The sequence below is a fragment of the Pteropus medius genome, unplaced genomic scaffold, assembly GCF_902729225.1.
Source record: "Pteropus medius unplaced genomic scaffold, Ma_sr-lr_union100, whole genome shotgun sequence".
NCBI classification, from domain to species: Eukaryota; Metazoa; Chordata; class Mammalia; order Chiroptera; family Pteropodidae; genus Pteropus; species Pteropus medius.
This window is the reverse complement of record NW_024350923.1, coordinates 1,722,049-1,748,989: the sequence shown is the minus strand read 5'-3', so window position 1 is coordinate 1,748,989 and position 26,941 is coordinate 1,722,049. Positions and strand designations below refer to the sequence as shown.

At 51.1% G+C, this 26,941-nt stretch overlaps 2 protein-coding genes across 11 annotated transcripts in view; both read left to right on the top strand.

The window, feature by feature from the left end:
* Positions 1–2,239, top strand: part of CARS1 (cysteinyl-tRNA synthetase 1) — a 40,593-nt gene extending 38,354 nt beyond the window's left edge. For all 5 annotated transcript variants that reach the window (XM_039840542.1, XM_039840541.1, XM_039840545.1 and 2 more), the window contains one exon: positions 76–2,239. In XM_039840542.1, coding sequence (XP_039696476.1) covers positions 76–210 — 135 coding nt within the window. In that variant the 3' untranslated portion in view covers positions 211–2,239. The remainder of the gene's footprint in view (positions 1–75) is intronic.
* A 3,637-nt stretch (positions 2,240–5,876) lies between these two features.
* Positions 5,877–26,941, top strand: part of NAP1L4 (nucleosome assembly protein 1 like 4) — a 40,073-nt gene continuing 19,008 nt past the window's right edge. For 2 of the 6 annotated variants that reach the window (XM_039840553.1, XM_039840558.1), the window contains exons 1-7: positions 5,877–6,001; positions 19,084–19,114; positions 19,982–20,040; positions 22,148–22,247; positions 23,266–23,407; positions 23,652–23,738; positions 25,052–25,183. In XM_039840553.1, the coding sequence (XP_039696487.1) occupies positions 19,101–19,114; positions 19,982–20,040; positions 22,148–22,247; positions 23,266–23,407; positions 23,652–23,738; positions 25,052–25,183 (534 nt within the window). In that variant the 5' untranslated portion in view covers positions 5,877–6,001; positions 19,084–19,100. Of the gene's footprint in view, positions 6,026–12,942; positions 13,087–19,083; positions 19,115–19,981; positions 20,041–22,147; positions 22,248–23,265; positions 23,408–23,651; positions 23,739–25,051; positions 25,184–26,941 lie in introns of those variants that run through there. The other 4 variants (XM_039840557.1, XM_039840559.1, XM_039840555.1 and 1 more) reach the window with 3 other exon arrangements.

Here is a 26,941-nt window from a genome sequence, read left to right as displayed (position 1 = left end):
GGAAACCCAGCTCTGCCAGCCCCAGGACGGGGAGGGCAGGCCCCTCGGTGACCGTCTGTGCTCTTGGCATTTCAGGGCCTGCCCACACACGATACGGAAGGCAAGGAGCTGAGCAAAGGGCAAGCCAAGAAGCTGAAGAAGCTGTTCGACGCTCAGGAAAAGCTGCACAAGGAGTACCTCCAGGTGGCACAGAACGCAGGCTCCAAGTGAGCGGGCCGGGCGGCCAGCCCCCGTCTCTAGGGCCACCAGCCCCCTCGCTGTGTCGGCCGTGACAGTGTCCCTGCTCTGATCATGTTTACAGTGGCCCTCGGTCCTCAATTAAGAATTTGTTTGTGGGGCCCACGCCATCCCCACTCTGAGATGCCAGTAATAAAGCCTTCCCCACCGCGAGGCCAGCACCCTCTCTGCCGTCACCGCGCACTCGGCATGGCAGCGGCCGGCCGGCTGCTTGCTCAGCAGGTCACCACTTAGGTGCTCGGTCAGTTGAGCTGCCTCAGCCAGCCCAGGAATCTCTCCCGCATGCAGATTGCTATCGGCTAATCTCTGGTGTGTGGGCGCATTGGGAGCTATTTGAGTAAGAAAAAGACAGGCTCAAACTGGCCGAACGCGCTGACGCCCCACACAAAGGCCGCACAGTCGGCCCCTCCGGTTCTGATGAGTAAACACACTTGCAGCCCCGCAGCAGCCCCCCCTCGGCAGGGCAGAGGCAGAGGCTGGCTCAGCAGACGGGCCTGGCCGCCACCCAGCACCGCGGACCACGCCAGCGAGCCCAGGAACCACGCAGCCGACAGTCGAGACGGGGAGGTCTCAACACGGCAGGGCAGCCGGGTGCCACCAGGCCCCGTGTGGGGAGCGGTCCTCGCCCCGCCGCTCGCATTCCTTCTCACCGGCGCTAAGACGGAATCGGCTCCTGAACTGTGGCAAGCTTACCCACCGTGACCGAGGCCGCGCCAGCCCAGCCCACACCTGCTTCACGCCCACCACGCCTGGCATCGGCTCTGCTCCGGCAGGACAGGCGACGAAGTCATCCATGCCAGGCAGTCCTCGGGCTTCGGTGACGGCGGTGCAAAGCAGCTCGCCCCCGTGGGCGAGGCTGGCGGGGCCCTGTTGTAGAGGCGCCCGTGCTCTGTCCCTTTGCCGCACTCGTAGGCCATCGTCCCAAAGACAGCTGCACAGTATGACGGGACACGTGCACGTGCTGCTCACCATGGCATTGTGCACGGCGCAGATCAGGACCAGCCTGTCAGCGGGGTCCCTGGCGCCGCCTGGGGGCACCCCCAGTCACACGCGGAGCACGATGGCTTTGAGGCAGTGAGGACGGGCTCTGGGCAGTGACCTGCCTGACTTCCGAGCCTCATAAATGTTTCACATACAGAGAGATTTAAACCGGTAAAAAAAGAAAACCCTAAAACGAAGCAAAACAAACTTCTTCCTGTCAGTTATCTGGTGCTACGTAATAAGTCACCCCAGATGTGGTGGCTGAAAAGAGCAGTCGTCGCCTGAGCTGGCATCTTGCAGGAGTCCTGTTAGGGGCTGGGGAGGGGACAGACCTGACTTGCTCGAAACCACCGCATCTCGAGTATGAACCTTGGTTTGTACGAACTGGCCGCGGAGACCCCTGGGGAAATTTGCGTAGGGACTGAGTATGGGACGATACTAAGGAATTTCTGTTAATTTTGTTAGTGTGATCGTGGCCGCCGTGTGCATAGATGTCCCGCATCGGGGAGCAGGTGGCGCGAGGCCTGCAGTCCCGTACTGCGCGCCGTGCGTGAAGCCAGCCACGCAGAACGCTCACGGCGCCCCTGGCAGGCAGCTGTTCCACAGGTTATCCGCTCTGCTTTTCCGTTTGAAACTTCGTGATCAAATTCCTTAAAACGAGGCCCTGCCCGACGCTGCCGAGGACGGGGTGAGCCCGAGGGCAGCCTCCGCCCTGGACCCTGGGGAAGCAGGGTGCCTGGGGGGCTGGAAAGTCCCGCGCCAGGAGCTCCCCCGCCCACCTCGGGCAGCCTGGTGAGGAGCGCCACCCCGCCGCCTGCACCCTCATGAGCTGCGGCAGAACCTTCCGGACCAGGGTGCGGTGGGCGTGTCCTCGTGTCGTGTCGGCCCCCGTGAGGGTTCTGTCGTGTGCGTGAGGCTACTTTCCGGCTGTAAGAGCCAGGTCCGTCTGCCTCTGTCTTCCCGCTTCTCCCCCAAGAGAAATCTTTTGATGTCCTCATTATAAAAACATCATAGGCTCATTCTTTAAAGATGAAATCGTGCAGAAAACCGCTAGGGTAAGGTCGAGGCTGAGAACCCGTGGAAGGCCACCTCAGAGGTGGGGACGCCTCAGTTCGGGGACCATCTCCGGACTCCTCCCGAGGCTGTGAGGTCTGCGGATCCGCTCCGCTCTGCCAGCACACCGCAGGTCTGAGTCACGCTGCGTGCGTCCCTGTGCCCGTTCTGTTCGTGCGTCACAGTCTGGCGCCACGCCCTGTGGAGGGACGTTGGGGTGCTGAGGTCCGGTGCCCCCTCTCCTGCCAGCACCGGGGTCATTCCGTAAGCCGCGCCCCTGAGAGGTGAGGGGCAGGGTCCCCTCCGGGGCTAGGTTGGTCGGGGTCTGGCTGTTCTGAGCCGCGGGGCTGCGATGCGGGGAGCTGTCCCCACATCTCCGGTTCCTCCTCAGGATGGGGTCAGAGGGTCTGCCCAGAACCCCGCTGGGCCAAGGCGGTGCCATCATTCAGTGTCGCTGAGGCGGGGCACAGCTGCCTAGGTGGGAAGGACAGAGCGCCCATCCTGAGCTCGGTCTGCGAGGAGCAGCTGACAAGGCCAAGGGTGGCCGAGGAGCAGAGGACAAGGGCAGGACATCCCCTGGAGGGAGGCTGCCAACCAGGCAGAGGGGCTGCGACAGGTGTGCACAAGCTCAGAGCCTGGTGGAGGCAGCGTGCTGGGAAGACGAAGCCCATGAGGTGGCCAGGGGCCTTGGGGAACCACACAGTGCCTGTCAGCCCTGGGTGCAGTCAGCATCATCGCAGGACTCGTAGACAAGCCGACGCCTGCCCCGCCCCTCCCCCTTCGCTGTGAGCAGCGGGGAGCTGTGGAGGGTGTCGACCCGCAGAGCGGCGCATGCCGGTGACAACGTACACTGCAGGGTGGGGGTGGCAGGGTCCCCCCAGGCGGGAGGGCTGCCTGTGAGGGCACAATGGACGCCTCAGCTCATGAAAAGCAGGCACCTCCTGGCTAAGGAGGAACCCGGCTCAGCGGAGGTTGTTTGCAGGTGCTTCTGTCGGAGTAATCCGCACCATCTGTGTCCGTGGGCGCCTGAAAGCCGCCAAGCGGCAAGGCTCTGGGGTGGGCAGCGTCTGGGTGTTTGTCTAAGGCCCGGGTCAGAGGTGATGAGGCCCTTCAGAACGCACGGGTCTCAACAGAGGAGACGGGCGCCCGTTCCCGCCGTCCAGCAGCCGTGTGAAGCGGGAGCCTCTCCTCGGGTCCCCGAAGCCTGTGGTCCAGGGGGGTGTGGCGCCTTCAGACACGAGGCCCTAGGTGCCGGGAGCCCACGGCCCCCAGCGGCCCGTGGGGCTGCTGCTGGGGGCGAGTGTCTCACCCCAGGTCGCTGGGGACTTTGCCAGGATCCAGGACTGTGAGGGCAGGTCCCTGGGTGACAGGCGGGCCGTGGGATCTCCCCCCACAGCACTGAGCTTGGCCTAACACAGTGTGGAGGCTCCGAAAATCAGGTGCCCGGTGCAGATGCCAGTGGAAGCAGAGGACAGGCCCGTTCCCCAGGGGGCAGGCAGCTGGCACCGGACGCGCTGGGGTTTCCAGGACAGACATTGCACTGGGTTCAGTAGTGTCCCCCTAAATTCACTTCAACCTGGAACTCCACGGCGTGACCTGGTTTGGAACTAGGGTCTCTGCAAACGTGACGGTTAGGTTACGAGGAGGTCACACTGGAGCGGGGTGGGCCCTAAATACAACACGACTGTGTCTCTGAGAGGGGAAGAGGCACAGACACAGGCCACGTGACAACAGAGGCAGAGACAAGTGACACAGCCACAAGCCCAGGGACCTCTGCAGCTCCAGAAGCTGGAAGAGGCAGGCAGGACCCTCCCCTAGAGCCCCCAGAGGGGGCGCGGCCCTGAAACCCCTCGATCTCAGACGAGCCGCCCGGAACTGGGAGAGAGTTCATTCCTTTTTTTTTTTGAGGCCCCGTCTGTGCTGCTTCATCATGGCCACCCCGGGAAACCCAGAAACTCCCGTTCTCATACTTCGTTCTCTTTAACAGAAAAACGCATTTGATATGACAAATCTTCATTTAAATAAATTCATTCATGACTGAAACGGGAGACAAAATCCAGTCACAGCACACGCAGACAAGGATTGTCACCTAATTTCATAAGAGACGTGATAGGACATTTTGCAGGTTCCAAAGAGCCACCCCACATGCAGCCAGCTGCATGGGATTCTCATGTCCATTTCTGTCGGGGAATCTGAGACCCAGTGCCCAGAGATCTGAGAAAGTGTCAGGCCTGGGCAGAGCGCTTGGGGTGGCACCCTTGGTGTCACCCTGAGCCTGGCGCACTGCCCATCACTCGCACTTGCAGGTGAGGACACCGGAGTGCAGCCTGCCCCAGGTGTCGCCTGCCATCCCCCGCCACACCCCCAGTATCTCTGTCAAGCAAACGTGCCAGGGCACCCAGCTGCTACCTTTAGGGACATGAACCACCCTGGGCTATTTGTAGGTCTTGGAATGCACTGTGCTGCTCACCTGCCAATCTCTGCACTGCTCCTAGCCTGAAACGTGGTGCCCACCGACCCTCCCTGCTGGCCCACTCCCGCTGGTTCTCAGGTGTCAGCTGGAGCACCACTTCCTCCCAGAAGCCTGCCTGATACTCTTCCAGTGGTGGGGACGGGGCAGAAGGCAAGGAGAGACAAGCACATAATCGAGTGAACGTGCCTCAGGAAAGCCGGCAATGGTGCCTTGATGGAAATAAAGTATGAGGAAGTGGCAGCAACCGAAAGAGTGTTCAAGGAAGGCCTCTTAGAGGAGGTGAGCGTCCAGCTGGACCAAATGATAGGCGGCAGCCAATGAGAGAATGTACTGTGGTATCATCCACAACTCCCCAGAAAGGGCCTTCCAAACCCACAGGAGCTCCAAAGGGGAACGGGCTGGGGTGTGGGGGTGGACTCTGCTCTCTCCAGGTGGTATCTGAGCCACAAGCAGACCCTGGAATTAGCCCTTCTGGCCCCTCAAATGGCAGCACAGAGCGGCCCTGGGCTCAGCATGCAGGCCTGTGATGGCTGCTCTGTCATCATGAGCACCAGGACCTGTGGGGGACCAGATGTCATCTGGGGCACAATGCAGGCTGAGCCACTCCTGGGACAGACTAAGGAGAGCCTGGGGGGCAGGGACTAAAAGACAGTCCTGGGCTTCAGCTCTAAGACCCTCGTCTGTGTTCTCAGACAGTCCCCACCCATCACCAGTGCAGGTGGGGTAATCAGGACAGCTGACACCTGCACCAAGCTGACCATTGGCCAGTGCTGTTCTAACTCTCCCCCCAGCCCTATTAAGCAAGTCTACAAGTGCCCCGATTTAAAGATGGGGGGATGGAGCCGAACTGGAGTGGCCAGGAGGGCGCGGCAGTGGGCGCAGGGTCCTACGGCGGGGCCGGGGTACGGGTGACCGGGAGTCCGGCGACGGGCGCCCACCACGTGGCCTCTGCGCGCCCCCGCCCCTTAAAGAGGCGGAAGGAACGCCAGCGGGCGAGCGCGCGCCGCCGCGGACCTCACACACTTATTTGCCTACGGCCCGCGGGTCTGAGCGCGGCGCAGCTTCTGATTGGTTTTCGCCGGAGGCGCCGAAGGTAGTTGACTTGCGCCGAGCCAGCCCAATCACAACCCGCCTTGCTCGAAGAGGGCGGGGCTATAGGGTTTGACCAATGGGAGGCGGCGTTGTTGGCGGCCACGGCGGCGCAATCCCAGGAGCGAGCGAACCCACCGCCGCCGCCACTGCTGCAGGAGGCGTGAGGTGCGGACGCGAGGGCTTGGCCGGGTAACGGCGCTGGGGCCGTGGGCTGGGCGGGGGGACGGGGAACAGGCCGCGGGGGCTGGGGACAGGCCGGGGCCGCCATCTCGGGAGGCCGCGGCGGCAGGGGCGGGGCCCGGAGCGGCGGCGGCGGGCCCGCGGGAGGCCGGGCCGGCGGCGGGAGGCGGGTGGCGGCGGGTGCTCCCACTGCACCCGCGGCCCTGAAGGTCAGGAGGCGCTTTGTTCCCGCGCGGCGTCCCCGGGAAGGTGAAGGCGGCGGCCCGGGCCCCTCCCTGCCTCCCAAACGGGCCGCCGGTGAGCGCGGGACCGCCGAAGGGCCTTTGTTTTCGGCACCGGAGCGCTCCCTAGGGCGAGCGTGACCGCGGGCCGCGGCGGCTCGGTTCCCGGGGCCCGTCGGCTGGAGGTGGTGTTCGTCTGGCGGGGAGCCGCAGCCGTGTGGCGAGAACGAGGCGGACGACGTGTGCCCCGCCGCCGCCCAACGAACACACCGGCCGCTTGGCGGGCGGCGGGCCCGCTCCGCTCCTGGACGCGGTCCTGCAGGGGGGAGAAGCAAAACCTTCCCGGGAGGGAGAAGAGTTGAGTCGTCCGTTCGCGTTACGGACGGCAGAGCCCAGAGACGGCGACGAACGCTTGGCAGACTGCTGAGCCGCGTGTTGCCCCTCCGTGTCTGGACGGCCCGGGCGTGCCAGGGCTGCGCGGTCGGAGCCCGAGACCGGCACTGAACCTAAGGCCGTGTCAGGTTTCCGCGGGGGTGCTCGTGCCCTAACCTGCCACCAGGGCCGGCATGTCCCGCGCGTCTCTAAGGAGTCCCTAGGACGCGTTAGGCGGGCCCTGGCACTCGGCCTGCCGTGTCCCCGCGTGTTCCGTACGAACCAGGCTGTGGGGATTCTGCGGACCAGGCCCGCAGGCCAAGTAGTCGCACTCGAAAATCGAGAAGTCGTGTGTGTTTGATTTTAAAGTTAGTGCCTTCCTGCAATAATAACTCTCTAAATGTCTAATGACTGTCACCACACACCACGGACGATTCTAACCTCTTTGCATGTGTTAATTCATTTCATACTCTAATAAGTTTGTGAGATAGATGCTGTTCTCCCGTTTAACTGTCCAATGTGACAGAGGTTGGATTAGAATGCAGGCGGTTTTAACTTTGCCCAGCTTCACTGCTTCTTGGAATGAAAGAGGTTCTAATAACGTAGACTTATGTTTTCGTTGCTGCACGGAGCCTAACCGAAGTCTATTTTGTGAGCATTTGAACAGGTTGATCATTTCCAGCTCAGAATTCCAAGGATCCGCAGAATGCCCCATGCTTCCCATAGTAGAATCTGGAAGTTATTTCATACTGCAATTAGCAACTGCTAGTGGAATAAATCATATGCAAATGTAAAATCTTCGGAGAAAGGAAGGTGGTGGTCGCGTAGGGACGTATTCCAGAGAATAAACCAGTGACAAAAGAGGGAGATGCTTTTAAAATTACTGGCAGTGCTTCACTTACTGAGGTAGAATTGGCAGGAAAAAGAAACCCCAGGAAATGAATCGAAGGTAAGACCTTTTTTGGTCAATAAAAATACGACTGCAGAACTTTAATTTTTTAAAGGATTATAGTGACAGGAGGGACTTGCTTTATAGATAAAACAGGTATAGGAATTGTAACCTTTCCAAGTTTACTTAGGGATGTTTTCACCAGAATTTTAAGGCCTTTTTCTTTTCATGGCGTGATGAGAATAATTATTCTCAAAATAATTGTAATTTTACATAATCATTTTAACGCTGTAGTGCCATCCTAAATACCTGTTTTTACACATTCACTTAGTCTTTTTTTTCCTGGTTGACCAGTGTTATCGATTTCAAGTATCTAGTTATCCGTGCCTCTGTGTCACAAAATAACATCTAAACACATTTGTGAGTTCTGTGATATTTTTTGAAACAGGTATAGAACAATGATTGGAGAAATTAAATTATTTGCAATAGCTGATTTTATCATTTTGGGTTTCATAATCTCAGTAAACTGAATTCTGAAGAGGGTACATTTAAGATTGTTGTCCTCTGAAAATGTACAGGCATTGCAGTTTTGTAAATTAGCTGTTCAGATTACCAGACTCTTCTGTGGTATTTTGAGTTTACTGATTTTATCTGCATGAGATAGTTCATCATTTTGTAGAGGGTAAGTACTTAGAACTCGGATGTGTTATTTCCGTTAGTTCACCTGCCAGGGTTTTTAGCAGCCTCTTGCCATTGAGAGCATGTGAATTCTCTGCATCTGCAGTTCTCTGAGCATCCAGGGTTAGGATTGAAATCTTTGTCACTTTCCGTCTTTTTAGCAGTTGACAGTCTTCTAGCAGCAGGAGAAGGTGGCCTTAAATGTGCATGTTTAAATGCTGTAATAGAGTTCAGAATTACTTATTTTTAGTTATTTTTTCTTTTCTTGTTCGTTGTCCAGTTTCCAAATGTTTGAAAATTTTTGATAAGCCTTTGTTGTACTTCCAAAAATTTTAGCAGAGAACCTGAATTTTCTTTAGGAAGAATAGTGTCTGTGGGCAGGAGGGTGATTTAAATTCCCAAAGTTCTAGGTGCCATCAGCTTAATGAAACAGGCAAAAAGCAACACAGCTTGGAGCCAGTGCTCCCTCTGATGGCCTGTACTTGAGTAACAAGGCAGCGGAGAGGAGCTTGGGGAGTTTGGCTTGAGGCTGCTATTTGAGTGCTTGCTTTTGTTTTTGTTTTTGTTTTTAAAGGGAAATGTATTTAGGCATCCAAATAAACGGCTGATATTACTTAATTTGGTCGTTCTACCACTGGCTTGATTTTAGAAGTAGAAAGTAGCTGACGTGGAATCTTTGCAGGAAATCACTCGTCCGGCTTTAGCTTACTGTAGCATGCTGTCTCCTAGTTTAGCAAATACCCACCTCCCTAAACTGCAATGGGAGATTTGCCCACCAGCACACAGTAACTAGGAAACCCTTACTAATGGGTAGTGAAGACTTTGATTTTGTAACATTTGACTGTTAAAAAAAATTTTTTAAAGCAGTTTGTGATGACGTATTTCTGTTTTTTTCATTTGATGGCCATTGGTTTTTCTACCCTGCACTTTTCAGAGAAAGCAGGGCTGCTTTGCTTTGTTTGTCATTGAATTTTAAGTTAAATGGGTATTTAGTAACGGGAGAGGCAGTGTATTTTTGTAGCAAGAAAACTACAAAAGATCACTTTGTGATCTTTACCTTTTGATCTTGACCACTGCATGGCCTTGAATTTCCTCTTACAAGTGTGCTGTCAGCTGTTGTCACTGAATGTACTTCCATTCTGAGTCTGCAGGACTTTTTAATGTACTTCATTATCCAGAAAAGCCTGTTCAAAAACAGGATGAGGTGATTTCTGTTTAATAGTTTTGTGGTAGAAAGATCAACTTTACATTTTAAATATTTTATGTACGAAGGTTGTAAGGATGCAGTTATATTTTGATTTAAAACATTACTCGTTAACCCACCTATGACAGTAGCGTTCAGTGCTTTGCATGTGTTCATTCGCTCATTTTTTTCTTGAGTGTATACTGTGGGCTAGTTCTAGAAGCCAGCATATCGCATGAACAGACGGACAAACGGCCTTTCCCTCGTCCGTTTGCACAGTGGAGACAGTCGGATGGTGGTAGGTGCTTTTGAGAAGAAAAGTAGGGAGATAGAATAGGGATTTGGGGGTTGCAATTTTAAATAGAGTGGAGAGGGAAAGGCCATACTCACACAGTGATGAGATCTTTAAATGCTGGATTAAGAAAAACCTTTAAATGTTTACCTGATTCCATCATAAACTAATGAATTGCAGAGGTGGAAATTGGAGCTATAGCAATAAAGAACCACTGCACCTTGAGTAAAAATAGAGTTTTGGTTAAGGAAAGGAAATCATTTTTTACATTCTTCCTGAAAATTGAAGGCTCGGTCTCTAGCAAGTTTCTGAAAAGACAGTCCAGTTTTATCCGGGACAGTTAGGCTCTGTAAGTAAACTTGTCTTCTTGTGTGTACAGGTAATACAGAGGCAGACTGTCACTCCGCCTCAGTGAGTGAAGGAGTGGAGCAGAGACTGCTCAGCCACTGTCTCCTGCCAGGTGCTATGCTGGACACGGGGAGTGCTGCATTGAGCAAGTAGACAGGTCCTGCCTACTTGTTCTCCAGTGGGAGGACAACTGTGTATTGTTTATCCATTCTTTTTAAAAATGTGCTAGGAAGTAATTTCAAACACACGTAAAAGTAGTGATCCCCCAAACCTAACCCAGGTGAATCAATGATTTGCCAGTCTTAGTTGATCTGTGAACCTATATTTAATTTTCTGAGCTGTTTTTATTAAATGCCAAAGGAAGGAATATATGTTAGATTATTGATCGTATGATCAAAATTAGTTTAAATGTAATTTCAAGACTGCCTGTATGAGTTCAGAATCGGGAAACTTTTTTTTTTTAATTACTAAGACATTACAAGTATAAGTGAAGGCTACGTTGATTAGCAAGAACATTTACCGTTAGTTTTGAAACACATATAAGCCATTTGGTTGTTTACTTTAGATTTGCTTTCACTTACCTGCTGGTGTATTGAATCCAACATAACTGTCTTCTAATACTAAGGAATATAGTGGTAGGCTGGATCAAGAATCTGCCGACTGGGGCAGCATAAATGAGGAGGGGATTCTTCCAGATTTTGTGGGTGGGGACGTTGGGATGTTCTGTGGAGGTATCCTGATTCCTTCTTACAATAGATGGTTCCTTTGTTCCTTCTGATGTGGTCCTAAGCCAAAACATGTGCCGTACTCCTGGAGGATTTGGACCTGTACCCCAGGGCTTATCAGACTCCATCTTAGTTCGATAGGATGGGCTCTCTGTCCTTCAGACTTTTATGTGAATCAAGTGATTGTATTGTGTATTTAACTACCACCCTAATGTGATAAGAATTATAGACTATAACGAAATTCTAAAGTCTTACAGAAACATTGATTATGTTTAAGTTCGCTTCAGCCCTTCAGTTATCTACTGGGAAGACATTGAGGTCCTTTGACTTGTTTAGACAGATGATAAATATACAAGCATTTTGGTTATGTGAGGGGCAGCTCTACTCCCCAGCTTATACCACCTTCTCCTCTCTCAAGAGTGGCCCAATTTGAAACAGTATGATTAGCTATAGACTAAATGTTTTCAGTTTAAAATCAGGAATTTAAAGTCGAGTTAGGTAATTTGCCACAAAAGTTTTCTTAAATTTTCCCATGAGAACGGTTTTATTGTTTGGTATAAAAATAAGTTAATCCATAATCAGGACTGGGAGATATCTTATATAAATGTAAACAAAACATTCATTTGTGTAATCATAGAAACTTGCATGCCAATTAACGTTGAGAATTGTGGGATCAAAGTTTTTGACCTTGGGAGGGAACCAGCACTATGGCATTCTTTTGCACGGCGTCCCTCTCATATTTTAACCCGCTGCCTTTGAGAAGCAGGAGAGCCTTCTGACGAGGTTTGGGGATGCGCTTTCACGAGGTCGGCGTTGAAGGCAGCGCGCCAGCATTCAGGGCACACGGGGAGCCGCTCTCACACCCGCAAATTTGGAAGTTCCTTATAGCTTTCTAGTTTAACTGAAGTAGGGATTGCTGAACAAAAGCAAATAGTTTGTTTTGATGAAGCTCGACTAAATGAACTCTGGCTTGTTTATAATATGTCCTCACTCTGTTTTTCCTTAGATGTAGGAAGCGTTGTTTAAAATAACTCAATTTGTTAGTTTCACAGCAAGCAATAGATACATTGATCAGTAAGCAAATTGCAGTTAGGAAAGTGGAAAAAGACCTAGAGTAGGTTATGTGCTCGATGCTTTACACGTGTAAGTCTGTCTTTGCAACACGTCTCCGGGAAGTGCTTTCCTAGTTAAGGGATGTTGAAACTGAGAGTACATAGCTAGGAAATGATAGGGATAGGATTCAAACCCAAATCAAAACATTATTTATTGCGTGTCTCCTTTGTCCTACACTTTGAGTTCTGCGTTTGTTATTGTATTCCCATTGCTTTAAACTCATTATTTCATTTGTTTTTCTCTTTGTATACTGGATTGAGCTTTTTTCTTTTCTTTTTTTTAGAGAACTTTATGTCAAGTTTCACATAACTGCTTTGCCATCATGTCACCAAAAATAGAATTAAATAGTATATGGCTTCACGCGGATGGAAATTAAGTGGATCATTGTATCAGTGGGATTTATTAAGTTGGAGTGGTGTCATTGCATGGGAAGGCAAACTTCTTTGGCCTGTGTCTTGCGATAGGCTCGATAGGCTCTTTATTCATTCAGCAGATATTTATTGTGCCAGTCACTGTTTCAGGCCTTGGGACAACATAATGAACAGGATAGAAGGAGTATTTTCACAGCATTTCTAAACAGTGGCTCTCTTAGAAATGCTGCTGGACTGTAGGCTCCTTACCCTGACTGAGCTATTGATTGCCATCTGTTCCAGCAGCAGCAACAAAAATCCTTAATTGAGCAGGTGGTGGTGGTCAGGAAAGGCCAAAAGCATCTAGATTTGAAACGTGAGAGGATTGTAATCTAAAATGGAACGAAGGATATAAGATGGAAAATCTCATGTGTGCCCTCAGAAAATTGAAACTTAAAGACCGTGAGACTGATGTCTTGGAAATGCTTGATTTACAAGAGATTGAAACTTATCCTCTAACTAATGAGTGTTTGCCAGGAATCTACCCCCATCCATGAGCCAGTGAACCTACCGCATGGACCCTGATTGTATTGGCCTCGTTGGTACTCTGTCCATGAGGGCGACCTGTCCTTGACCTTTAGCAGACGCGCCGGTGCTGTAGTATGTGTGTCCTGAAATACAGTTCTTGTGCTGCTCCTGAATAAACTCGAGTTCTGGGCACTCAGGCCCCCCTCAGTTTACCTCCTCTTTTTTAGGTTGACATTACATGGTGTCAGAAGTGGGATCCGAAGGCACCCACCACCAAGGAACGACCACCCCGGGGATTGAGTGAGGTGCCCCTCGGATCTCGAGCTCTCCGACTTAATTCCAGATCTAGGAAGGGACAGTTTGTCCTTCTGGTGAGTACAGGTGACCCCTGAATAACACAGGTTTGAACGGCACCATTCACACCTGGGCTGTTCAAGGGCCAGCTGTCTGTTCTATCCACAGTTGAGACAGTGTATATGGAGGGCCGACTTAAGTTATGTGTGGGTTTTCAATTGTGCGGGTAGTCAGCATCCTCAAATCCTGTGTTGTTTAAGGGTCAGCTGTACTCTTCTGAATTCGGTAATGAGATCCCAGTCATCTAAATGTTCTGAGAGTGGCCCCACTTCAGAAACCCCAGCCAATTATATGTTCATAAATTGCAGTCTTTCCTCATGCACATTTGTACTAAATGGACCAGTCTTACGAAGCATAACATAGAACTTCAGCGGCCATTATGGAGAACCTTGGATCTCCTCAAGATTAAACAATTCAAATGGGATAGGTGTTTTCATTCATTTCTGGAAGCTTCTAAGCAGGTTCAGGATTCTGAAATTGTTTCCTTACAAAGTTCTGTTTCCAAATTGACTAAAGCAGACAACTAAAGATGGATTTAAAAAACCCCAGCAGAGGGCTCTTGGTGCAAGCTGAGATCTCTCCTGCTCCACCTCCTCTCTGCCACCGCCTACTCCTCCCTCCATCTGAACTTCCTTTTCTGCCTTTTACTGAAACCACCAACCAAGCTCCTTAAGACTGTCTCTTTCAAAATTAGACCTTGTGAGGATCCTGCCAAACCACCCCAGATTTCCTACACACATGGACAAAAGCCAAGCTTAGGGCTGTACGGAAGGACTTTCCCAAGGTAACTGGAGATCCCATAGATTTGCTGAGAAATTAAATAGTAACCCTGACTTACTGGCCTGGTCTCTCCGATCTCTCATCAGTTAATCCACATGCTTGGAGAAGATTAAACCCAGCACTGGATTAGAACTGCCAGTTGGGAAAACTCCCAACAACCTCTAGGGTTTAAACTAAAGCAGCCAACAGCCCTTTCATACGGTCAAGCTCACGACATAGCCAAAAGGCTCCATGTGGCTGCCCTAGAGCCTTCCCCAAGCCCGGGGGCTAGGATGAGATTCGGCACCCGAAGCCTGCTGCGTCTCTCCATGACATCGCAGCAGACTCCAGGTCGTCGTTAAGGAAATTCCAAGTTTCTGTAGATGTGGAATCCGCCCAGGTGGCTTTTAATTTATAAATGGCTTAAACAAAGACTTATATCTTGTTAAGTCAAAAGAACTTGTATACAATAAGAGACCGTGTCCACCCTGGCCGATGAGTCGGCTCGCATCCCGGAAGATGACACCGAAAGAAAGACAACCAAGATTTTGACGCCCCAACTCCAACAGATGGAGATGCCAAAAGCAAATCCACCTTGCAGGACCACGTTATTACTGCAGAAATTCTGGAAGCCAAAAGAAGGCACCTCGCCGATACCTTTGCAAGAAATGCCGCTCTTAGGAGATCCATGGACCAGAACTCTGTCATGGTCCAAAAGGCTACTCCCTTGGTGAGGACCCGAGAGAACTAACCAGGGACGAGCAGCAGCTGACCCCAGGAAGAACACAGAATCGGAAATCTAAAGGCTCTTGCTTGGAACCACAAAGAAAAGGGCTCTGGCTTGGACCCAGTAATAAGCCAGTCCTTCCATTCAATCTAAAACTTCCTTTATTGACCACCAGACACGAATTAAACTATTGGCCCACTGAGAAAATGGCAGCATTTATGCATCAGTATCAGTGGAAAACATTAGCAAGGCTACTCAAAGTGCTTCTCTTGCTTGCTCCAGACTGTCTGAAATTCAACCCAGGGGAGCCTATTTGTACCACCCTGGGACATTTTAATTTACCCAGTGGACCATTCAGGGTCTGGCATACAGATTTCGTGTAATTGCCCTGCCTCGTGAATGTAAATGTGTTCTAATGATGCTGTTTCTGTTTTTACATTGGACTGAAGCATTTCCGTGTGGAAAGATGACCACCTCTTTTGTAGCTAACGTCCTTTTAGGAAAGATTCCCACATAGTGGGGCCACCCAGGAGCTCCATAGCGACCAGGAGGCCCACTTCACCGGCCAAGTACTTGGATAGGTCTGTGCCTTGTGGCCATTCCCACTGCTTGCCATCCTGTCTTCAGGACTGGTCCAGAATTCAAGTGGAATTACAAAGATCGAGTGGCCGAATTAGTTGAAACTCCAAATATTTTGGTCAAAAGTACTGCCGCTGGCTCTGCACCATGTTAGCTGTGCTCCATTCGTGCCTCGTCAGCACTCGCCTTTGAAATCACCGTGCGTTTCACCCTGGCTTCGTTTGACCTGCGGCTGATAAAGGGCATCTGCTTGTTCCAGTTTTGCAGTAATCTAATTAGATCCACTGAGAACAGCCACGTTGTTGTGGCACAGCCTTTGCACAGCATGTCCCTGAGAGGTGACATCACATCTCACTGCAGCCTGGAGACCCTTGTCTGCTGGACGCCTCTTTGGAAGCGTCCCTGACTAACCCCTGTGCCATCAAGCTCCAGGAGACACATTCCTGGATTCATGCATGCCGTGTAAAAAAGACCCCGATACCTGAGTGGACGTGGTCCCCATCTGGTGACTTAGAGCTAAAAATCTCCAAGGACTAAAGCAGAGGACGTCGGTAGTAGACGGCTTTCCCGAGATGCCCATCCGAGGCCCGCATAACCTCTCCCTTTGCCCGATTCCGTGTCGCTTGACCAGGTCATGCTGCTTACAAGTGGAGCTGTCCTTTCTCTGGCTCCTCGTTGCCTTCAGTTCTGGCTGTGATGTACCCCTTGGTTCCCACCTGACAAAGCTTTTCTGATTCTGCCAACCTTACTTATTGTTGAATTTGCTCCAGAGTTAATAACATTTGTAATGAACATGAGCTAGGGACCTGACCATTGTCCTCAGAAGGGTGGTACCAGACAAACCTTGTGCACCCAGCTTCAGTGGTTCTCTTGCCAGCTTAAAAGGGTTGGGATGGATGCTGTTTGGGGTGGACACTCACAAATACCCCCTCGTAGATAGAAAGTCATTGGGGTATGCCCCGACCCGAGTCTTGTCCCTTGGGTTGGAGCAGCAGAACCTGAACCAGCAGTTCAGAATCTCCCTAGGCCGTGGCTCCTGCCTTCATTGCTTTTGTTACAGCTTTGAGATATCAGCAGGCGTGGCCAGCCAGCCCAGCAGGAGTGCTCCTGGACGCACTGAGCCCCGAACCTCCTCGCCGCCTAGACGGAGGGACTTATTCCCTGCTTGGGGGCCAGGATGCTGTCGTTACGTTAACAAATTGGGGGACATAACACGAGAACCAAAAGTGATGAAAAATACTATCAGACTGTTACCGGAACTAGGCCAAGCCCCAGGGACCTGGAACACTTTCGACCTTTTTAAGTATAGGCAGCTGGAGCTGGTTGAAAAGTGTCCATAGCTATTTTGGTCATCCGTCCCTGGGTGTCATCCTCCCCGTTAAATTTCTCCTGTCTTGGACCCGCAGGCCAGTGCCTTCCTCCCAGACGCATGTACAAAATGCACTTCTTTTTCTTTCCAAGGTGTTTTCCTGGAGCTCCACTGGGAATAGAAGTGACCATAGCAGAGGGACGCAGCTGAGAGGCCTCATTTCTCGATCCTTTGTCCTGATGAGGCCTCCGAGCAAGCTCCCCGTTACAGCAGGGTTGATCAGCGATGCTTTCTGCAAGAGACCTTGATTAGAGGGGGCACGTGAGAGGGTTTAGTCTAAAACGGGACAAGGATGTGAGATGGAGCATCTCACGCGTGTGCCCTCAAAGTTGAAACTCAGAGACTGTGAGATTGGTGTCTTGGAAATGCTTGGTTTACAGGAGATTGAAACTTATCCTCTGACTAATGAATGTCCACCAAGGGTCTCCCCCATCCACCAGTGAGCTTGCTGCTTGACCCCTAATTGGATTGACCCCTTCGGCACTCTCCCCACAAGGCCGATCTGTCCTTAACCTTAGTGGATGCCCAGTTGCTGCAGTTTGCGGGTCCCGTAATGCACTCCTGCTGCTCCCAAATAAACTAGAGTTCTGGGCACTCAGGCCCCCTCAGTTTACCACCTTTCTTATAGGTTGACAGAAGCCCAAGTCCGCATCTTACTAGCGACGTGGCCTTGGCTTAGGCCTATCGCCTTTTCCAGTCTCAGTGTCCCCTCCTAATACCCTGTTGATGCTCCCTCCCTGGTAGTGTTGGCATGAGCATAAAATGTAATCAAGTGCCTGTCACATAGGTGCCTTGCCAGTTAGGTACTGGGATTAGGTGTGTGGCTTTGTTGTTACTGATGGATGAAATCTGGAGTCTGTCCTTTAAGCCGGCAGTGACAGCTGCCTCAGGAGAGAGCAGGTTCCTCCCAGCAGTTGGGGTGTGTATGGTCTGGTCTGGGGAGGTACTGCTGGATGCATTGGTTAGACAGTGGGCTTTAATTACATAGCCATGTCGTAGTTGGGGTTCGTGGGTGACCAGCATGACAGTAGGCAGCCTACTATCACAGTTCTCCTGTCCTAAGCAAAGGATAACTTGGGGATGGGAAGGCGTATAAACGGACAGCCATGTGAATTAACGTCCGTATAAACATGGATGTTATCAAAGACACAGGAGGGGAACCCTCAGTGTCGAACCAGTGGTAAATGGTAAGTACATTAGGTCTAAGAATGTTGTCATCAGATGTTATTTTGAAGACCTTCCTGTCTCACGTGTTGCATTTATGACGTGGCAAAGCAGAATATAAGCTTGAGTACTGTGATTGCAGTTGTATGCACGTTGCAAACTACACGGGAGCGTGAGTTGGGAACGAGATGTGGCAGGCAGAACTAGAAAGTGTAGGAACTCAGATTTTTGTGTGGCCTGACTTTGGACTCAGCAGAAGGTGATGGGGATCCTTGAAGGGTTTTCAAACCCTTCACCGACTTGGCTGACTGTGCGTTCCGAACTGGCAGGGTGGTGTGGGTATGGCCAGCCATTGTAGGATGCATTGCATTTTTTTCCCTTATGGTTCTCATCTGCTTCCTGAAATCATTTAGCTCTTTGAGAAAGACAGTGTAACATTTACATAGTATTTTAAATTTTAACTTAATAAATAACAAATAACGTAAGAAAAATGCTACTGAGTTAAGTGCAAGACGGTCGCAGATCAGTTCCAGTTGGAGTTGTTTTTCTTAAATACGGAGTTTTTTTCGTTTTACCCCAAAGCATTGTGATTGAGGGGTTTGGACTTTGCTCAGATACCTCCAAGGGAAACATTGACCTGTTGGGACAGTCCTTCAGAGAGACTCTGAAGTGTATTTACAGCATCTAAGGTTGAGGAACTTCATCAAACCTCTACACTAGTTTTCTTTTAAGGACTCTTCTGCGCGTTTAGATAGGGTTTTGAAATTTCATATGTCAGTTGTTTTTAAGAAGCAAACGCTCTAGAACCCACCATTAGTATTTATAGGGATAAGTCACCTGATCTAGAGATGAACTTTTTTTAATCTGTGTCTTGTAAAAGTGGGATCATATGGAGCGTATTACATGTTTTTACATATGCATCACATCTTCAGTGTAGTAGTTAGAGAACATACAGAATAAATAATAGAATTTTAAATCATCCTCTGAGTTAGAGTTTGAAAGAGAGTATAAACACCAGTAAATACTTTGGATTGCTCTAAAATTAATTAGTCTAGCATAAATATATATTCCTGTTGCTAAAACTTATTACAGAGATAAGGCAAATTAGAATTGATCTTATTCTGAAGTCTGATCGTTTTAGTAGCAACAAAAGAAATATTTATGAGTAAAATGTGCACACATTGAAATGTACAGATCCTAACTGTAATTGATGAGTTTTGACAGGTATGTACGTCCAGGTAACCAATACCCCGTTCAAGATCCAGGACGTTCCCATCACCCAGGAAGTCCCCTCTTGCCCCTCTTAGGAGAGCCTCACTCCTGTAGACAACACTGGGAAAAAGAGTACATGTGATGCATTTTTTTGTTTGTGAATGTTAGTAATGTTAATTGTTACAACTCTTCTTTAATTTGTAGGAGATAAAAACATTCAGATGGCAGATAACAGGTAAGCTAAAATGGACTTCGTTGGAGTTTAAATTTTAGTTGGTGAGCAAGTGCCAAGCCATATTTTAGTCAACATCAGTAGAAGCTCCAGCTGATGGCTTTTTTCTTTTTTTTTTTTTTTTGTCCTGTGTATTTGAGCCCATGAAGAAATTGCTTCTGATGTGAAATGTGTCTCAAAATATTGATACTTAAAACCTTTTGTGGGAGGTGATCATTTTGTTCTTCTGGCTTTTTACACGCTGTGGTAAAGTCACATGATTGACTTAACACCGTCCTAACAGCCTGCAGCCTCCTGTGTGTGGTCAAGTGAAAGATCTTGTTTTGTGGATTATTCCAAATGTCACATTTGGTTGTGTATAGTGTTTTATGTGGTTTATTTTGGGTGAGGGAGGTGTGTCCAGGCATTCTGAAAAAAATGTTAGACCTATTTTTGTCAAGTGTAGTTGTTTTTAGAGATGTTGTCTAGCTAGCTTAGAGTCACCGTGGGCACTGTGCCGTCACAACTTGGGAAGGTGGCTTTTCTTTGATCTCTTTAGCAATGACATGCTTTTTGGTTGAGTAGTGGGTTTGGCGTGAGAGCAGGGAGAGCAGAATTTTTGAGGAAAGAATTTGTAGAAATGAAAATTAAGCAGCTTTGGCCAGAGTTGGAAATTAAGAGCTATGTGGGGTGGCGTGTAGGGTAGGAGGTGTTAAGTAGTAGAGTTTTTTAAATAAAGTGTCTCATATGTAACACGTGTGTCCATAGTACTCTACCGACCAAATCCAAAGTCACTGTTGAGATACCTCTTAATACTGTAAATAAGAATGCCTTTGTGGTATTTCTCTTCAGCACTTTGTTTACAATAATACTTTTTTAAACATGTTCTAGTTTTTCAGATGGGGTTCCTTCGGATTCCTTGGAAGCTGCTAAAAATGCCAGTACTTCAGGTCAGTTCGGTGCGCGTGGGAGGTAACTGGGGCGTTCGCGTGCAGAGTGTGGGTCTCCTGCTCTCGAACCTTTTATAATACAAGCAGAGGATTACTCACAGATTTCAGGGAAAGTGAGAGTAATTAAAAAGGAAAGTTAGTGCTTCATTTTATAAGTTTCCATTATAGGAAGTTCAGACTGCAGAAGCGACGGGGACAGCACAGGGCGCGCCTCAGTCTCAGCGTCCGAGTCGATGAGCAGCCCCCGCTTCTCTTCCCGGCTCTGAAGCAGAGCCCGGATGTCATATTTTGTCCATAAATTCATAGCTGCATTTTTTCCCTCCCTTTTGAAATCTATACTTTTTTCCCCCCGAACTCTGTGAAAGCAAGTTGAGGATATGCTGGCAAAAAGCCCCTAAAACAGTTTAGTATAAATTTCCTAAAACCCAGGATGAATTCTCACCACCACGAGCCATTACCACGCCCGGTACGTTGCCGTTGCTGGGGCAGCGTCGGCTGACGTGCAGCCGTGCTCACCCCGCACCCAGGTCCTGGACTAGCCCGCGGTCCGGTGTTGCATGCGGTTCTGTCCTCTGTTGTCGTAGAGTCATCGCCCACCTTCTCACCCTTGGTGCAGTGACACGCCTGCGGGCTCTGCCCAGCTGTCCAGTGCACACCCACGCTCCGCATTGTCTGCTGGTTTCCTCCTCCGATTCAGGGCAGACATTTTGGCAAGACGGCCACATAGGTGACCGGGTGTAGTGGGAAATGACTAGACGCGTGACAGGGTACTGAGATCTGTGACTTGGTTGAGACCGTCTGCCAGACCTCGCCACATAAGGGTCCTGTTAGGACGTGACCTGCCTGGTCCCCTGTGGATATCGTGTTCTCCACGAGACGTTCACATGGTGCTTTCCACGCCCGTCGATGGTCCTCGCCGAGCCCGCAGTGAGCGGTGGCTGCAGAGGTGCTTTCTCCTTCTGCCGGCCCCGCACACGGCCTGTCAGAGCAGACGGCGTCCTCTTCCCCTCTCAGCGTCACTGGGGACACCCGGCCTAGTCGTTCGTTCCTCGTTTTATTCATTACCATCACTCTTTTTGGTGTGCAAATTGTCCCATTTGACCCGTGGAGGGCCCTTCACAGAAACTGCCTTCTGCGTCCTTCTGCTCTGTCCCCGTCAGTTGCGAGCTCTTTCTTTGAGTAGCTTTGTGACACAGCGGTGTTCCATTTTCCCTTGAACTTCCCTTGCCCCGGACCTGGACTCGATCATTCATCCCGGGACCCTGTTTTGTTTTGTTTCGTTTTGGTGGGGAAAGAGATTTAAAAACCAAAATGCAGATGCCAGGTGTCATTGTTTCTAGGCCGCAACGTGCGTCTGTGTGTACACGTAGTGTGTGGTTTCACACACACACAGTTACGTACATTAAACACAGTGTTTCACGTTAGTGGCTGTTTGCAGTTAAAATCTTATTCTTGCTGGCCCCTGTCATTTGTTACAAAAGGGCGGGTAGGGCTCCCAGGCAGGACCCACCTGTTGAGTCCGGCCAGGGCGCTAAGCTTGGGTTTCTGTGCAGGTGCGAGGGGAGCGGGCCGCTCTGCGTTTACAGTGGAGGGGAGGGGGGCCCCGCTTCCCTCCCGGGAAACAGTACAGATGAGTGTGAGCTGCGAAGGCAGCATGGCGGAGGCAAGTGACTCGGGTGGGGGTGTGGTCAGGGCACACTCTCTGGGGTAGGCAGGTTTGGGCAGGGGGACACGGTAGGTGATGGTGAAGCCAAGGAACGCGTGGAAGTCTGGCCTTGCCGCTCGGAACCGCTGAGGGTCAGCGAGCCGTGGCTGCGAGCCATGGCGTGAATGGGCGCTGACTTCCCATGAGGAACCGTCAGGTTACCCCTGTCCTCCCATGACACTTGAGGCGGGAAGGCGAGGTGACAGGAGATAAAGTCCTTGAACTTAGGAAATGGTGACGTCCTCAGTTGGGGGATTTGGAGCTTTAGCAGCTAAGGTGAGAGCCGGAGTCTCTAGGCGTGCCCTTCTGGAGACTTTGACCACGCTCTCGGGTGATTAACGGAAAGGCTCAGTCGCCTTTCAAATAAATATTTTCAAAACATATTTTTTGGTCTCTTAACAGAGAAGCTCACGGATCAGGTGATGCAGAATCCCCAGGTTTTGGCGGCGCTGCAGGAGCGGCTCGACAGTGTCGCCCACACCCCTTCCAGCTACATCGAGACGTGAGTATGCTGCGCGCGAGGCTCACGCCGCCACAGGGAACTGAGCAGGAGACCGGGTTCCTGGCCCCTTAACATAGGAGTAGATGCGTTTTCCGCTCTGCGGACGGCCTGCTGAGAGCCAGCAGCGGGGCTGCAGACGGGAGAGCTCGGGCTCCGAGTCCGGTAGCGGGACACAGGTTGGCAGAGAGGACGCAGTGTGCCGAGTGCCCAGTGGCGGTGTGTGCTGCTGTCCAGGGCCTCGCCGATCACCCTGTGGGTCGGGGGGAAGGACGTGCCAGGCGGAGGGGCAGAATGCCTTCTCTTCTTGGTGGCTCCTAGTCACCTAAGAGAGCAACCTGTCCCTGGCTGACGTGCGTGAACCCGCGACACCAAAACCCTTGCTTTGTCAGAAGAGGTCTGTGTCCTGGTTGCACTGCATGGCGCGAACGACGATGCCCCACTGGGACTGTCCCTCAGGGCCTGGCTGTCTTCCTTCTGGAAGGGACGAGCTGTTCCTGGGCTTCCATCTGTCAGTGCAGGGCTTGGTCTCAGAATCAAGAGTCGTCCATCCTCTACATGGTTCCCCCACAAAGGGCTTGATGTGTTCCGCGGCTGTTATGATGGGGAGGGGACACTCTGGGTCTGCCCTGCCCATATTGAGAGTTGACCGGCAGGTGACATCGTGGGGCAGGTTTTGTGAGAATTTTGCAGACGGGAGTCAGTGCGTGTGGAGGTCCTGGGCGGCAGTGGGGGGGTCGATGGCGAGCACTGGTTTCTAGTTTTCCAGCTTTAGAAACGGTGACGGGCGCCTTCACTGAGAGGAAACGGAGGGCTGGGAATGGGGCCTCGTGGGATTAGAATAAGTTCCACGTCGACAGACTGCACGCCAAGTGCCAGCCGCCCTTTTCTTAATGATGGTTAGCTCTTCTTCGTAGTGAGGATGTTAATTCTCTGTTAGCCTAAATTTACTTTAATAAAATCGAAAAGCATGCCGCCTCGATCGAGTAGGCGTGCGGCTGTTTTCTCCGCCTCCTTCTAGCTTACCGAAAGCGGTGAAGAGAAGAATCAACGCGCTGAAACAGCTCCAGGTGAAGTGTGCGCACATAGAAGCCAAGTTCTACGAAGAGGTCCACGGCCTGGAGCGGAAGTACGCAGCGCTGTACCAGCCTCTCTTCGACAAGGTGGGGCTCGGCCCTAAGCCCAGTCAGCACGTCTCAAGCCTGTCTGTAGGCGACACATCCAGATCTACCCAGTGAATCGTTGAATGTTATTCTTTAAGCCCTAAAACTTAGAACCTCAGAATAAGTTACAGAAGCATCCAGTTTTCACGGTCTTTTCATAGACTCTATTTACAAGCTCGTTACGTTAAGCCTTGGCTTTCCGAATAACTTAACGTGGCTCTAAGAAGGTCTCGTTCTTACTTAGAGGAGGGAATTCGTCACCGGCGATGTTGAGCCGACAGACGCAGAATCGGAATGGCACAGTGAGAACGAAGAGGAGGATAAATTGGCTGTAAGTTGTTTTGTTGATGAGCGAACCTATGTTCTCTTTTAACTGTTAGAAATAAGAAATGTCTTTCTGTGGGTTTTTTGTTTTGTTTTGTTTGTCATTGATGTAACTCGACAGAGTAAAGAGCTGCTGCAGTAAAGAGGTGCTAGGTCCCCCTTCGGACGGGCGTTTAGACTTCTCTGACAGACTCCCAAGCATTCGGCGGGCCCGGCATCTGACCTGGTCCTGTCAGTGTGATGAGCCAGACGCAGCCCCGCGCTCAGCTCCCGGCAGCGACCCTGTACGGTAGTGTAGCGAGATGGGGTCGAGTGAGCAGAGACTAAGACATCGCTAACAGTCTCTGAAAAGACCCCCCATGGGGAGAGGACCCCTGTCGGTGGTCACTGGAAGAGGTGGGCAGTGGCGGGGAGGGCATATTGGAAGCCCCCGTGCCACGCCACTCAAGGACCAGCAGAGACGAAGAAGTAGCCTGAGTGCATCGTGCCTCTTCAGAGCGGTAGTTACAGGTCCTTTTAGAGATGTGCCCTGCCCATCACCTATCATAGCCTTTTCCTGGGGACAGGTCTCATTCCAGTCCCCTGGAACCTCCCAACATGCCACAGGGTTAACTTCGTCAGTCAGATTTTGTGTTTGGGAAACGAGCAGCTTCTGTCCTGTAATACTAACCTTTAGGGATTTTTGAAGTACCTCTTAGTGTCGGTATTTGTTTTTGATCTTTGAAAAATACACAGAACCCAGCCTGGTTGGAGCTGTGGCTGTGGATCAGTAGAGTCGAGAGTCAGGTCCTTACTGCTCAAGGAGAAGCTGCCTTTGCTCATTTAAAAAGCCCCTCGTGGTCATTTCTCCTAAGGGTCCCATGTGACGGAGCACTCACACTTTCCCATGGCTTCGTGCAGTGCTGTGTTTAACCTCCCTCCTTGGGGCCCTGATGTCTTCACGTTGCCTCTGTCCCACATGTAGAGTTGTCTCCTTAGAGTTGGCACACAGATTGGCAGCCTCTTGTTGCTGAAGACACTGGAGATGCGTCTGGTGGTAGGTAATCGGCCCCAGCTGGACGCCTCATGGAGCCAGCACTGGACAGCCTGTCGTCGTTTGGTGGCTTTGGGCTACCTCTTAGCTCTCTCCCTTTCGTGAGCGTAGACTGTAGAACTACCTCTGTGCGGAATGCGTGGAGTGCTTCGTCCCTCAGAAACATTTAAAATTGTGATAGCAGTTCGCGTGAGATTCTGAAATTATGTGTTGCGTTAAGCCATTGGATCATTTGCTTTTTTCTCGCTTTGTGATAAGTGTTCTGTTTTGTATCTTTAATTTTATAGGGAGACATGAAAAATAAAGTAGTCATAGCAGAAAAAGAAGCAACACAGGCAGAAGAACCAAACCCCAAAGGAATTCCGGGCTTCTGGTTCACCATCTTCAGGAACGTGGACATGCTGAGCGAGTTGGTCCAGGTCAGCGCATGTTCCCCCTATAGGCAGATGCCGGTCTGAAAACCTCACCGCTGAACTGCATGTTCACTGGAGTTTCATGTGGGTAGAAAGGCACTTTCTGTGACCCCGCCACTCAGGTGAGCGGTCTTGACCTCGCCAGGAGGGTTTACGACTGTTGCAGCCCCCACACCGCCTCCTGTAGCGATTAGCGGGAAGGCCTGGAACTCCGAGCCAGAACTCGAAGTCGGTTTACCTCCTGTAAAAGGTCTGTTGCCTCAGCCCCAGAAAGCCTATCCGCAAGTTCGAGAGCCTTCTCCATGTTACTCTGATGCGAACAGGCAGGAGAGTGTGAGGAGGGAGTGTGTGTGTGCGTATGCACGTATGCACACACACTGCATATACTTAGACTTCTCCGTTGGTTGATTCTTAAAATACGAGTGGGCCTCTGTGCAGTGTCGTTAGTTGTGTAAATGTGTAACAGGTTTCTGATGTTCCGTAATCACTCCCCTGGAAGAGGTGCGCCGTAAAGAACTGGAATAACCGCGTGCTCTTCCTTGGTCCGTCAAGCTTGCTGTACTGAGCTGGTGAATCAGTGGAAAGGAAGCAGATCTGACTTGCTCTGAACCGAGTCGTGGTGTAAGTGTCCAGGATACACATCAGTCAGGGACTGACTTGTGGTCCGGGTTCTCGTGGCCTCGAAGCCGCAGGGACGGCCCTCTGCGTCGGGACTTGTTCTGACGGCCCGCACAGCGCTTCCTGTCTCGGCGCACTCGAGGGGGTGCAGATGGCTGCGTGGCTGTCGCCCAAGTTTTAAACGTTTTAAAAAACACATGAGTAGCGGTTCTCAGAAACTTGCCACCGTGCTGCCTCTGCCTCCTGGCTTGCTAATGCCTCTCTGTTCCCCAAAACGTAAGCAGGGGAGGGGGGATGCATTTCTCACTCACCTTCCCACCGGGGGCAGCATCACGACCCCACGGCTCATGGGAGCCTGTTTTCCCGTCCGAGCTTCCTTTTTGGACAAACGTTCAGGTGGGGTTAAGAAAACGAGATCATGTGCCTTGAGCCAGAAATTCCTTTGGAAAAGTTGATTAACACATGGCAAATTCTCACCCAGACTGGATATTAGAATCACCTGAGCAACTTTTAAAACTAAATAGTAACACTGGTGGCTCCCTCACGCCACTGAGAGTTGAAGGTGCTGGTAGAAGCTCTTCACAGGTGCTGACGTGCCCCACGGTGGAAGGTCCCCACGCCAGCGAGCAGGTAGATAGGCTCGTAGGTTTTTCTCAAATGGAGGTGAGCGTACCCATCCTGGGGACACACAGGTTCGGAGCAGCAGGTCTTGGTTCTTGACATGCCCCGGGCAGTGCCCATGCCGTCGGTCGGGGTGTGCTATGCGTGGTAGCCGACTTGTGGCGGGGCCTTTGGGGTGTTAGTAGGCGACTTGCTTGGATGAGCGGGCTCCTGGCGGGCTCAGGCACCCAGGGCTGGCCACCACTGCTGCTGCCATAGCATGTCCTCAGTTTTTGAGGGCAGTTGTGCAGTTGGCCACACTTGAATGGGGTGTCCCTTCCATTCTGCCTCTTCATTAGCAGCTGTGCTTCAGTTTTCGATCCACAGAGTGTCTCGTTGCTTTTTGTCTCAAGCTATACAAAGGCGTGCTGGCGTTTATGTAGTGCGCCGCGCTGTTGGTGACATGTGGCGGGTTCCATTCTGGTCAGACGTTGAGTCTCGAAGATGGGCTCGGTTCCGGGTCCCTCGGTTCTCTGGGGGCGGCCA